Source organism: Toxotes jaculatrix, chromosome 2, assembly GCF_017976425.1.
Source record: "Toxotes jaculatrix isolate fToxJac2 chromosome 2, fToxJac2.pri, whole genome shotgun sequence".
NCBI classification, from domain to species: domain Eukaryota; kingdom Metazoa; phylum Chordata; class Actinopteri; family Toxotidae; genus Toxotes; species Toxotes jaculatrix.
The window spans coordinates 18,431,133-18,444,815 of NC_054395.1; the positions used below are offsets into that span (position 1 = coordinate 18,431,133).

Below are 13,683 nucleotides of genomic sequence, written 5' to 3' on the forward strand. Positions count from 1 at the left end.
CATTTTACTGTTGTAGCTGGTCAAGGTGGAGCTTTGTACTACTTTATACTGTTGGGTAGTGAAGTCTTGTGGTTCCCAACCTAAGGGTCGAGCCCCCTATCAAAGTGTCATGAGATAAATCTGATGGGAAAGAAGAAGCTTTGTGCTTTTTTTGTGAACAAGCCAGAAAGGTTCAGAATAACTAGTTTAGTTAATGTATGACAATGCAGTGTATGTATTTTTATAAGACTGTCGTTTGCTTTTATATGTAAAACGTTTATGTGAATGATAGCTGGTTAGGTGGTGAATATATGCAGTATAGCAACAACATTTCACTCTGAAATGTAGTGAAGTTGAAGTATAAACTAGCATAAAATGGAAATGTTGCAATGCCTCCACATCTCACCATGTGCTTCTAATCCAGCTCCAAGATCCTCTTTGGTGGTCGTCTGTCTCTTCTTTCTAGTACACTCAATGCTCTCACTCAGACATCATCTCGCCCCCTTTCACATAACCCCCCGCTGTCGTGCCATACCACACTTGGCCATCCAGCTCTGTCCCACCGCTCTTATTGTAGTTGATAATAATGCATCGCTTATACAGAATTTTTATTCTAAACAATCATGATTATTGAAATAATTGAAAATGGCAAAGAAGCAGCCAGCAGCTAGTTTGCCTGCAACTAATAGTTAACAGTTGCAGAATGAGGGAACAAGCGATTCTTGTGGCATCACTACTGAAAACTACTTAAACTTAACAGTCTTTGTGTGCGTGTTATACCACCTTCATCCTATTAGGCCGAGCATGAGAAGAGGAGTTTTTGCATTACAAGCGACAGACTACAACTGAGTTTACATGGCGTTGCATGAGCGACAAATTAAAGGTCTTGTAAATCCCGCAGACTGCCTTATCAGCCTGCTCTCTGCTCTCTGTGGGATTTGAAACAGACGCTGTCTTCCTCGTTCAGTGTGCATGTGTGCCCTGTAGCAGACTGTTAGCAGGGGGAAACACATGTCCACATTAAGCTGTTTCACTGATCAAGCTGATATGACTGGAGATGAAAGAACAGAGCGGGAACTCGTCCCCCCCAAGTGCTGCCGCTGCGAGCTGTCAGCAACAATACTCTCTGAGTCTGCTCATGTTTTCATTAAAACTATATGTCAATTTAACACTGCCGCTTACAAGGAAGAATAAAATACAACAATGATAAGAGTAGATATCATTGATTTGGAGATTTGGACGTGGGTGTTTTTGAAGCATATGATATTCATTTTTTTGTGGCAAAAACACAACAAAACTTCACAAGGTTTTGTAAAAGTCTCCAGAATGAGAACAATGAACAGGAAAGAAAGGGAAAGAGGAGAGCAGAGGAGTGACTGATTGCAGGGCATCAGACCAAATGGGAACCAGAGACTGTGAGATGTCAGAGCTGCTATAGATTTATACTTTACCTGCTCCCCTGAGATCTGCCACACATACACCCGCTCCGAGCAGAACAAAAGAAGGGGGAGAGACGTGAAAAAGTATGGGCACCAAGTCATAGGTCAAACGGTGCGAGAGGATTAACAAAAGAGGCCTACAAAGATGAGTGTGAGATGGAGGACCAGAGAGCAAGAGGGCTGGGTCTGAGGAGAAAACATCAACATCAGCTGGGTCTTATTTAGATAAACCTTTTGTACTCTTTTGAAAAGAGCCCTGTACGCCCGCCTGTACATCTGCCCTCCGCATGTTGGACTGCAATGGGTGGGCTGCCCTTTTCTGCCTTTGCCCTCTCCTCACACTGCCCTATATCTTTCTCTGGGGTACAGGACTGTTCAGACCACTCTGAAATATACTGAAACTGAAAGGGTATTTGCAAGAAAGATTCTGACTCTTATATTAATGGCTAAATATTTAAAATATAAAATTCCCATAACGAAACTGTTTAAGTTGCTCTTGGGTAGGACAGTCCATTCAGACGATCTTCAGCCTCCTTGATGCTTGACTATCTCAAGCGTTCATAGGCTCCTGGGACTGGACCTTAACATCAGGAAGACACATTCTCCTTCCGCTGCCACCGGATGGCACTACTTCCCCACCAGAAACACACTGACAACACCAGTCTTGAAAATGTGGAAATGTGAATATTAACAAAGAAGTATATCATCACATCAGATGTGCCAGTGGGGCCTTTGCAAAACTCAGGAGTGTTTTAAAACAGGATTACACAAGTGAGAAGCATACTGCTCATGGACAAGGTAGTTGTTCTGAGTCTAGTAATAAAGATGCTTGACTCAGTATAGATGTTGACAGGACAAGATCTGTGGAGGATACCTAAACATATCTTGTCCTCCCAACTACGGGTAAGCCATCTTCACAAAACACCTACATAGATGAATAAAGTGTGTGAATCAAACTCAGTGCATTTAAAGGTCTAGGTGTTGCTCAATAGCTCTCCTATCATATTGTGCTGGACAACATTGGTACCTAATATCCATTATGTAATAAAAGCCGGTATCCATCCTGCTGTTACTGTATATTGGTCTGGCTTACCACAGTGCTGGTATGCTATTTCCTCAAACCACTGGCCAATGGGCAATTTACCACCAGTCTCCAGACAGAAGGCAAATGCAGCCCTTGCCTGATTGACTGGGTTTGTCCCACCACCGACAGCTTGTTGAGAGCACTACATGAAACCACTAAGTGTAACTGACAGACACACATGACAGGACATGCCCTGGTCCACCAGCTAACAGACCGTGGAGCTGCTAACTGTTACTTTGACTGGAGGCTGGTCTGAATTAGAGCCCCTCGCCCCCTCCGCAGACCTCAGACCCCGATCCAAACCTAACTCCTGTATAAATCACAGCTGGCCAGGTGATTTCTGAATCCTGACATGTGTTTCTTTTCAGTGGCCAACTTAGCCTAACTCTCGCTCTGCCTCTCCTGCTCTTTCTCAACCCACGATGAATTAGCACACTTTTTAAGGAAGGGATGCAAGTGGGCGTGCCCCACCTGTGCAGAGTTAGCTCTGAGCAGCTGATGCTTCGCCAAGTTAATGCTCCAGGCCTCACAGACAAGGTCTCACCTAAACACATCTGTAAAATCTTTATGGATATGTCGACCAAACTTTACCATCAAACCTACTCATAGTGTAGGCAGCATCATCCAAGATAGATACGGTTTCAACTGATTACTCTGTTAAGAGTTGATAGCATATCAGCTATACGAAGATGACTTGCTTACTATCCTCTGAGAATCCTCTGCAGATATCTGACATGTGTAAGCACATAAATTTATCATATGCAGGAAATCGTGGACATAATAGCCTGCAAGAATTGTGATATGTCATGAGCAGGTGTGTGTGTGTGTGCAGATCAGAGCAGTGGTGGTGGTGGTGATATATACTAGCTGAAAGGTCTGACTGGCTTTATCTAAAAAGTAGAAAGTATTAAAAGGTCACATGGACTGCCAGACTGTATGTAGGTATGTAAGTTTGAGGAGAAGCATATCCAGATGTGTGTTAGTATGCATGCGTGCAGAGGCCTAATGGCCCGCAGTGACTTTCTGCGATCACACAACACACACACACACACACCACAGAAAAAGAACACATGAAAGCTCTGTCAAAAGAAACTCCTCCGGCCCCCTCACAGGAAGACCCCATTACAGAGTGTGCATCGATAAAAATGGTTCCCCCATCTGCCCTGTGGCTCCCGATAGCCATCTCTTCCCCTCAGTGGGTTCCTACTCATGCTGTGCAGGTCCGACTGTATAACTGGCCCCCAGAGAAACAACATAATGGAGTTAAAGAGCCTGTTTATGCTCCAGATAAAACAAATTTGCCCCTTATTTAATTCCAGATTCCCCATATTGCTAGTGGGCGCTCACATATTAGCATATTATGTTTCAAATGTGTTGTCTAATGGCAAAATTGTGGCACACTTTCTGTGTTTACATGCGTTTGTGTGTGTGGGTGGGAGCAAATTCATTTCACTAAAGAATGACAGCCGAGGGAGTCTGGTTTGTGTGTCTCAAACACAGCATCAGAAATTAAACTTTTCTCTATTGACACTTCAATGTGATTGCAAGACTGATTTGATATGACACACAGGAGCACTCAGACATAAATACAGACCACATTTATTTTGTACAAATTCTATTCTTTAAAGCACAGATGATTTATGCGAAATTAGGCTGGACCTTTTTTTTCTTGCCTCCCACCATATTATTTGTGATGAATAACAGCAGGTAAAAGAGAGTGGAGGTTTTTTTTTTCGAATAAAATTTTTTGTGCTAGAGATGGCCAGGAGTAATATACTACATACACAGTACATATGTAGCATACATAGAAATACTTGCAGAATACAGGTGCAATGAAAATATATGAATAAAAATGTATACCACTTAACAACGGTATATCTAGAGGTGTATGATCACTCTTTATCATTTTATCTACTGTTTATTTATTTTATTAGTTATTTCCCAAGTTGGCATTTTCAAGTAAATTCACCTTCCTCAGATGAAACCCAAAGATCATAAGTTTACTACGGTGTGAGACAAGATCTCCACATTTGAGAAGCTTGGATCATCAGGATGTTTGGCTTTTGTTTTTGATTTTTTTTTTTTTTCTTAATACATTGTCAAAAAATTTCTGTCAATCAGCCAATTTCTTCATAGACTAGTTGTCACGGCTCTAATGAAAAAGGAGTTACACAGACTGATGGCCACTGGGAGGAAGTTGCAGTGGTTTCACGGTCTGGACCGGTTGCAGTGGTGGTATCAGTCAGTTGCTGGAAGTTATCACAGTTATCAGACTTATCGTTTTCAGAAGAACATGACTTAAATGTGCATCCACTGTGCATGTAACACTGCATCTGCCACATAAGGATGCAATACTATGATGTCTTGTTACCTTGGGAGTTGAACTGGGAGCCTGTTTTTTCCTTTGCAGTTGAAGCAATCTCATCATGACATTATAATGTAGATGAATGGCCCTGACCTGGCAGACTCTGCTCTATCACTGCTAATGGAAGAGAAAAGTCATATTTCACTTCTTGTGCAACTCTGCTGGCAGTCAGTCTGAATCACAAGGCCGTTCACCAAGACAGGTTTTGTGCTTTTTTATTGATCGTTCTAAAAGTGATACTCATATGACAGTGAAAGAAACGATATGCCACATATGTTGGTGTCACAAGTGGTAGAGTGATACCTTTCACCCTCCTAAGATCTGTCTCTCTTGACCCTATCGTTTCAGTGGCTCTAATCAGCCTCCGGATCAGCCTTGATCCCCACTTGACCTAGAAACCTCAGTAAATCAAACTCCTTTGAACTGGCAGCACACTGGTACAGTATGACATTTGGCCATGGGACTCACAATAAATTAGGAAACGCTGGAGTAATTCAGATGTATGCAATTATCAATTTTTGACACGTTTGTAAATGTTGTTGTTTGAGGGTTTAGTTTGAGCCTTGTCAACTAAAATTTGACATCTAATTTTGAACTAAACCCAGAGGAGGAGTCTTGGCATGATGAGCCTTTCGTTTATCAAGTTTGTCTAATCTACTACTGCTGAGTGTGGGAACCACTTATAATAAAGTTTCTCCATATACACTGAGTTTACATAGTGAAGTCTGAGCCTGTTGTCAGTGTCTCTCTCTCTATAAACAACAAACAGCCTCGAGGGAGTGAAACTAGCTACAGTTAAAGTGCTCAACACGCTCACGAATACACGCATGGACAACATTATGTGCAGCGGTCCCTCTCACTGTGAAGGATAAACACTCTGTGGTGTGGCCCAGTCTGTTTACGAGTTAGCCTCTGGCCTGGCAAGGGTCGTGGAGGTTGTGTGTGTGTATGTGTGTGTATGCTAGTGTCTAAGAGTGTTAGGGAATGTGTGATAGAGGGATTACAGGCGAGCTGGCCGCCGCTTTCATGAGGAAAAAACAAACAAATGTTAGACAAGCTCAGTGTTTAGACTTTTTGGCATGGGGGATAGGTTTGTCTTCAACCTATCCTGCTTTCTCTTTCTATTAAAAAGAGAGGGACCATATGATAGATAAAAAAGAAACACAGTTCTCACAGTTTATCACCTTCTCTCTCCTTCACACTCTCAGCCAGTAAATTGTTGATTGTCTCTGTGGTGGGATTGACATTCTCGGTTAGTTACGCTGTGTGATCCTACTGGTGGTCAGTCCATCTTTATCCTCTTGGGAAAGTCTCCATCCAAATCGACATCCATCCATCCATCCATCCATCCATCCCTCCATCTATCTATTGTCTGTCTGTCAAATCTATCTAGCGAACACTGTTTCCTTTATTCTGATTTTCCCTTTTATCTTCCCTTCTTCTATCTGGCGCACTTCTCTTCTTTGTTCACCTGTCATACTCCACCTTTTCCCAGAATGACGCATGTTGAACCCCTCAGAGAGGCTAGCAGAGGTCGTACCAACCCTCCTAGCGGTGCTAAGTCCTGGCTACTGAGGTTGCAGCTGTTCCCTGGACCCAACTCCTGGCAGGTTGCAACGCCCTTCTGGCGGACATAGAACGGTCCACGAGCCCTGGGATACATGCTTCTGAATTTACCCACTGGGATATTTCACAAGAGCCCAGCTGGGAAGTTGGTGGGAGCCAAGAGGAAGGTGATGGGGTTGAAAGACAGGGTAGATAGGAGAGGCAAAAGGAGAAAGAGATGATATGGGTAACACATGGAGAGGGATTAAAGAAGTGAAGGTTCTGGTTTGTGTGTGAGAAAGAGGGAAAGAGAGTTGTAGAAAGAAATGGTGTGGGTGGATTCTAAGAAGGAGGATGGGATGTTTGTTTCCCTTTGTTCTCATAAATCTGTAACGGCACAAATATCTGAAATTATTCTCATGCAAGGTGATTGAAAATGAAAAGGAAATACTAGCACTGATAATACTAGTATTTCAAATCAGTAGACAATATGTGGGATCAATAATTGGATAAGCTCTGTTCTTGCTGTATATACTGCCATCAGTTTACATTATTTGTCTAATCTCATTTCAGTGTTACGCAGATGATAGAGTTAAATCTCTCTGTCAAGTCTTCCGAGTTTAACAAGCTGGCCACTTTACAGAGTTGCTCAACTGATGTGAGAGACTGGATGTCACAAAACCTTTTGCAGTAAACCTCTGAGAAAACAAATGATTTGTCCAATTACGTTTTTACCAACTCAGGAGAATTTCCAAGATTCAAGCAATGTCTTTTCGCTCCGGGATTATTGTAATGCTTTGTTTACCTTGCCTTAATGGTCTACCTGTAGCTCTGCTTCTGAGTGTGCAGAACTTTACATCCAGGCTCCCAACAAAGAGCTTTTTGCACTAGTTAACAGTTTCTTTTAGAATCCATTTTAAATTCATGCTCATTACATACAAGGCTTTACATGGCCAGACGCCGGAGTACATCAGTGAACTTCTTCCTCCTTACTGTCCCAAAGGTCTCTTAGATCTGTGGGTGAGGCCTGCCAATCCAGGTTAAGGTCAAAGGGTGATCCAGCCTTTGTTGAACTAGCTTTTTCGGGTAATATTTCATCTGCTGACATAGTCTCAGCTTTTGAATTGAGTTTTAGAACACATTTGATAGATTTGCCTTCTTACCTGACTCTAGACCTAATTGTCTCTGGAATGCAACTATTTTGTATGTCTGCCACATTTTATGTCTATTTTAATTGTTTTTACCAATGGATAATTTTATATGATTATAACTTCGGACAAGTTAATTTAAGAAATATTACTGCTTATTATATTGAAAATGATTTACTAACTATTAAATCATCAGTTACATCTCTAGCAATTGATGCTAGAACAATCTTTTCACCTAACCTAATTTCCATCAACAAACAGTCAAAACTCATATTCTTCTGTTAATTTACTCTGTAGCAATCCCTTACATATATCCCCTACACAGGTTTTTGAATATACACAAAGATCTAATAACTTTGCTTGTGTTTTAGACAAAAAAAATGTTAAACTATGAGGTGTTCAAAGATGTTTCATCATCAGTGTTACCTCTAAAACTTAATTTGTTCTAGAGCAACAAAGCACAGTTGAGGACCACCCTCATATTTTCACTTTATCTCTCTAAATAAAACGCTCAACATTTTGGACTAACTGTTTGCTAGAAGTATTACAATAAACATGCTTCAAAGATGCTAAAGTTTATGTTCATTTCCAAAACCTCGTATTGCAAAATGACTGAATTTGGATTACATCACCCAGCCAGGGATATTGACTTCTCTGCACGCACTATGTGCAGTGTGGTCAGTACTGGACCTACCCAAGTTATATCATATTGCTGGGGAGAGAGAGACCCCTACTGGAAAGTTGTGCTTTTTACATAATCAAACAACTAAACTTCTTAACACAAACTCTTAACTGGAAGGAGCATTTTTTTTTTTCTCATAACGTCTCTGCTTTAACAGCCATTTATAAATCCGGTCTTGAATTTACCTAATTTTCCTATATGTTTCCTATATACAAATTAATAATTATATTTTTCTTGATGAGGTTTTCATGGGAGTTCTCATTAGAGAAGAGAATAGAGAGTAGTTTTCTTCATTGTTTCCTGATGTGAAGCCCCTTGTAACTAACTGTATACCTAAGACTAAAACGTGCATGGTTCTCGTTATCCAGCGGTGCAATGTCATTACTGTAGAGCAGTGTAAGTTTATTACCTCGTCTCATCCTCATCCAGAGTCAAACAGGCCCCATAGAAGAGTTCAGATTGCATCTAAGATGACCTTCTTCCTCTCTGTTTCTCTCCCTGACACATGCACACACACACACACACGTTGGTTGACTGGTGTGGTATTCCTCTGTTGGACCTAATGGTTTCTAGTGTTCCAAAGATAGAGCCCTAATTCATACTGACAGGACAGATTAACACACAGGACTTAAACATGAGTGGTACAAGTCAAAGGTCAATACACAGTCAGAGACGTAAATTGTTCATGTCTGTGTGTGTGTGTGTGTGTGCGTGTGTGTGTCTGTGTCTTTGAGAGTCAAAACGCTACCAAGTTTAGTAAACCCTGGGTTGTAACCCACTAGATGAAATACTGGGGGGGTTACGACACATTATATTTAATTCAGTTTTAGTGTTGAGGGTACAACCTGTGTGTACATTTGTACACGCACACTCACACAAAACTGCTAAACAGACTTACATTCATATATAAGCTAAGACCAGAGCAAATATCCCTGTGAAAAATTCTATATATTTCTGTAAATTCGTGAAGTGAAAATAAGTAAATAAAGCCTCAAATAGAGATTAACAGTGAGCTTTCTTCTAAAGTTAATGCACTGTTTCTTTTTAGTAAGTGAACTCCTCTTGTCACTTTCATTGATTTCTTAGTCCCCACTTCTTTCTCCACAGTACAGTCCATGCTTCATCTCAAATTTTTATATCCTATTTCACAACTGTCATAAATGTCTGTGAATAAATTTTTAATTTCAATTTGATTTTTTAAAATGTCATTATTTGTCATTTATAATTACCTTACTTTTGCTGTTTATATTCTTAATTGTTCTGTGTTGCATTTGTGGAGCCAAATGCCAAGGCATTTTCTTTTTATGCTTGCATGTTTTGACTAATGAAAGAAATTCTGAGATATTTTTAGGCTTCCTTGCAGGCACGGCATGTCCAAGATCTAGCCACAGATCTGCAGTGATTTTCAGGTCAGGGGACTGCGAGGGCCGTTCCAAAAGCTTCAGCTTGTGTTTCCTGAAGTAGTTCATGGTGGATTTTGAGGTCCGCTCTGGATCATTGCCCTGTTATAGAAGCCAGCCTCTTTTCAATTTCACTTTCTTGACTGACTGCGGGACATTTGCATCCAGAATTTTACAGTATTTAGTGGAATCAATTCTTCCCTCTGCAATGTTTCCTGTGCCACTGGCTGCAGCACAACCCCAAAGCAGAATATTTCCACCCCCATGCTTAACATTTGACATTTGGGCGTCCCTAGGGTGCTACAGTATTTATGTGAGAGAAATTATATGATACAGGTCATAGCATTTTATGTTGACAAGAAAATATACGCAGTGACTCAGTAAACCCAGTGTAAAAAAACGATGTGCGCTTACACTCCGGTACAGTAGGCGTCGCTAATGCACCTCTGTACTGGCTTAACAATAAGAAGAAGAAGAAGGTGGGGGGAAAAGTAGCTACTGTTTATTTTGTGATCGCCAGTTTATTAATGTCTCATTGATGAGATAAAAAATACATCATATTACAACTTGTATGTGAGGTAAGAGAGATCCCTTTAAGTTACACGTAGCACGTAACTACTGCTGATGTTATGTAGAATAATGAAATTCGGGGGTTTTGGATTGGCTCGATAGCTGCATGATGCTACTTAACGCTGCTTTGCTTTATTGTTAAACTGCGGTTTATCAAGCTAACCCGAGGTACAATAATGCACTCGGTAAAGTAATAATAATACTACTAATAAAAACGCGTCAGCTGATTAATGCAGAGAAACCCCGCGCTATTGTTTACTGTTGCTGTTTTTCTCTTTCATAGCGGAGCATTCATTGAAATTAGTTGGTAAAGTCTAAAAGCGCTTCAACAAAAACTTGACTGAAAAATGCTAAAGAGACGGGAAGAAAACGATCCTTCCAACCATGTCGAGCATTTAGAGGAAAGGACACCAAACCTCATCGAGGTCTTCAAGTTTCTTTTTCAAAGCACATCTCGGTTTTTCAGGTGTAAGGTGCTGCGTCTCTGCAAGCCACTACTTCACTGTAGGCGGCTTTTTCCAGAGTCTGAGTGTTTTTGTTGTGATTGTCTCAAAGGAGGTGAAGACCTTCCTCTTAACTAACAAACAAAACAGGGTTGGATGGTGGAAACACAGGATTGATTGCAGCTCTAATGTTTATTCAGTACTTACAAATGTCAGTTTACAAAACTGTTAATTGTCATGTGCTTTAAGGTGGCTGTCTAAACAGAACGTATGATTGTCTTTGATGTCTTAATATTTTTGTGAACCCAGTGATGGATCCAATTCACCCTCTGGACACACTGCATGGCAGTGGTGATCATGACGGTGTTGATGCCACCTCCTGGGTGTCAGTGTGTCCCAGAGGCCTCTGGAAAGTCCAGCAAAAGCGAACACGCAAGGAGAGTCTACAAAGTGTGTCTAATTCTGGAGATGTTACATGTGTGTTGTTCTTCTAACATTGCTCCATTCATAAATTATTCATTTTCTGTCCTTGTTTTAGAGTACAAATATTTTAGTATCTTGTAATTGAGCTCACATAATGTCGCTGTCCTTTCTAGCATCTGGTTCATCGGGTTACTGTCCAAGGCTGGGTTCACTGTGTCAAGTCCGAGTGCGGCTCAAGGCTAACATAGATGACACCAGGAGTTCAGTATCTGATGAGGGAAATGAGAAGCTGCCAGTCCTACCTGACCAGTCAGTCGCTGAAGTCACAGAAGCCATGGAGACAGCCTTCCCAAGGTGTCAGGACTCTGTGCTGCAGGTCCCACTGGGTGACTGGACTACGCTGAGGCTGGGGGAGGGTCAGTGCGATATCACAGAAGCATGTTTGGAGGGGATGAGAGCCGGAGAGAAGTGTGAGGTAAGAGTGACGAGAATATGTAATATGAATAGGAGTAATGATTTAGTGTTATTTCCCTCAGGGGCACCCCAACTCAACTTACAGTGATAATATTGTACTTTTACAAAATTCTTTGCAAATTGTGAGCAAAAACTGACAAAATCACTCATCAGGATTATTCTTTTTTTTTTTTTTTTTTTGGCATATTTAAAGAGTAGAATTTTTGCTATATTGTGATACTGTATATCATGACTGATGTTACCAAGCATTCTCATCAACATTCTGAAATAGATCTTTAGTCTTATTGCCCAAATCCTTTTGAGAAAATAAATACATTTTTAAAAAACATTCTTACATTTATTTTCTTTATTTTTCTCAAAGAGAAGGAAGGGTGATCTCAAAATAGAAAATCTGCACTTTCCAAATCTTGATTGAGCATCAGTTTGCCCATGCTCCCTGTTAAAAAGCTCACTGGATATTGGTTGTTTCTCTTGCAAACTGCACAAGTAATCTAAAGATGTCTTTCCATTGTTGCTTTCACTTCTAATTACTCTTGATAAAAGCTAAAAGGCTAAATGCAAAACCTGTGGTACTGTACACTATATTATTTTCTTAAAGTTTCTTTTTTTTCTGAGAATGTAAAAATTAATAAAAGAATTTGTTTTACTACTCAGATAACACTTTCTCCAGTTGGAAATGGACCAGATGTCTCTGTTCCACAGTCTGCAGAGGAACACCTGCCTTTATGTGCCACAGTTGAACTTCAAGCTTTCACGCCAGGCAAGGAATCCTGGGAGATGTCTCCTAGTGAAAAATGGGAATGGGTGAAGTCACACAAGGAGAGGGGCGGAGTGAGATTCAGGGGTGGGGATGTGTGGGGAGCTGCAGACAGCTACAGCCGAGCCCTAAAACTCCTCATCACTCTCTATGGCCATGTCAGAGAGCTGGGGAAAGAAGGACAAGAGAAAGAAGCAGAGGAGCAGAGAGACACAAGCAGTGGCGATAAAAAACAGAAGCTACCTTCAGTAAATGAATTCAGCACCATCAAAGCAGAGCTCCACTCAAACCTGTCTTTGTGCCAGCTCAAACTGAACCAGCCAGAGCGGGCTAAGGCCAATGCGGCTAAAGCCACTGAGCTGGAACCAGGTGGAGCTAAAGCCTGGTACCGACTGGGCCAGGCCTGCCAGATGGTGAATGAGCTGGAGGAGGCCAAGCGGGCGTTTAGGAAACTGCTAGAGCTACAGCCAGAATCTACTGCTGCTTTGAAGGCACTTAAGGACATAGCAAGTAGAGAGAAAGAGACAAACGCACAGTTGGGACTGAGACTCAGCAAAATGTTCAGCTGAAGACTAAATCTGATCATTTTATTGTCAGATACTATCACAAGAGCTGTGTGCGTGAGTGAATTTACTGAATGTAACTTCAAAGTAAAAACCATGTGTCGAAAATTTATTTTGCAGCTGTTAATGTGCTGGTTTGGGGGTGTACCTTTACTTACATTACAATGCCTCAGTGCAACTTTGAGGTACCTGTATTTTACTTATGTATGATCTTTTCATGCCACTATACTTTTACTCCATTACTTTACACCAGTATAATTATTTGACAGCTGTAGTTACTTGTCACTTTGCAAATTCAGACTTTACATATAAAAATTAATGATTAATTGATCAGTAAGAATTCATTTCATGCAAAAATGTTAAACATATTGTGGTTCTAGCTTTGCTTCCCAGCTTTGCTCTTTTTCCCTTGCAATTATTTTAATAGGAGAGTGAAGGCATCACTTGGGCTCTGGGCAATTGTTATGGGCATTACCACCACTATTTTTAAAAATCATTATTTGCAGTCTTACATAGATTAATTAACATTTTGCTCCATCTCAGCTGACTACAAAAGCAAAATGCTGCTTAGGGTTATGCGTAATATATCTTAGCAGTCTTGGGATCCATATTCTGCAGAACTGATGACTGTTAATGCTTGAACACATTTTACTGATTATGCTTTCTTTTACCAGTACTCTACTTACTTCTTTTACTGTGGAGGATGTTGGGAGTGTAGTATTAGTACTTTTGAATCGAAGTAAAGAATTGGAGTACTTCCACAACTGGTAGTGTTTTGTGAATACGTGAAACAAGCCCCGAAAATACAAAT

General features: G+C 40.8%; 1 protein-coding gene across 2 annotated transcripts; it reads left to right on the plus strand.

Moving 5' to 3' along the window:
* The first annotated feature begins 10,114 nt into the window (after positions 1-10,114).
* On the plus strand, positions 10,115-13,644 carry fkbpl (FKBP prolyl isomerase like). Of its 2 annotated transcripts, none has more exons than XM_041050256.1 (4): positions 10,115-10,220; positions 10,965-11,132; positions 11,252-11,553; positions 12,207-13,644. In XM_041050256.1, the coding sequence occupies exons 2-4, from the start codon at positions 10,967-10,969 to the stop codon at positions 12,876-12,878; spliced, it is 1,140 nt and encodes a 379-aa protein (XP_040906190.1). In that variant the 5' UTR covers positions 10,115-10,220; positions 10,965-10,966; the 3' UTR covers positions 12,879-13,644. The 2 variants fall into 2 exon arrangements, with proteins under 2 accessions (XP_040906190.1, XP_040906198.1); XM_041050264.1 differs by having other exon boundaries at positions 10,965-11,105.
* Positions 13,645-13,683: the final 39 nt, after the last annotated feature.

Coding starts and splice junctions, on each gene's coding strand:
- fkbpl (XM_041050256.1), top strand. CDS start 10,967: ATGGATCCAATTCACCCTCTGGACACACTGCATGGCAGTGGTGATCAT. Junction 11,133..11,251: donor TAATTCTGGAGATGTTACAT/GTGTGTTGTTCT, acceptor TGTCCTTTCTAG/CATCTGGTTCATCGGGTTAC. Junction 11,554..12,206: donor GAGCCGGAGAGAAGTGTGAG/GTAAGAGTGACG, acceptor TTTACTACTCAG/ATAACACTTTCTCCAGTTGG.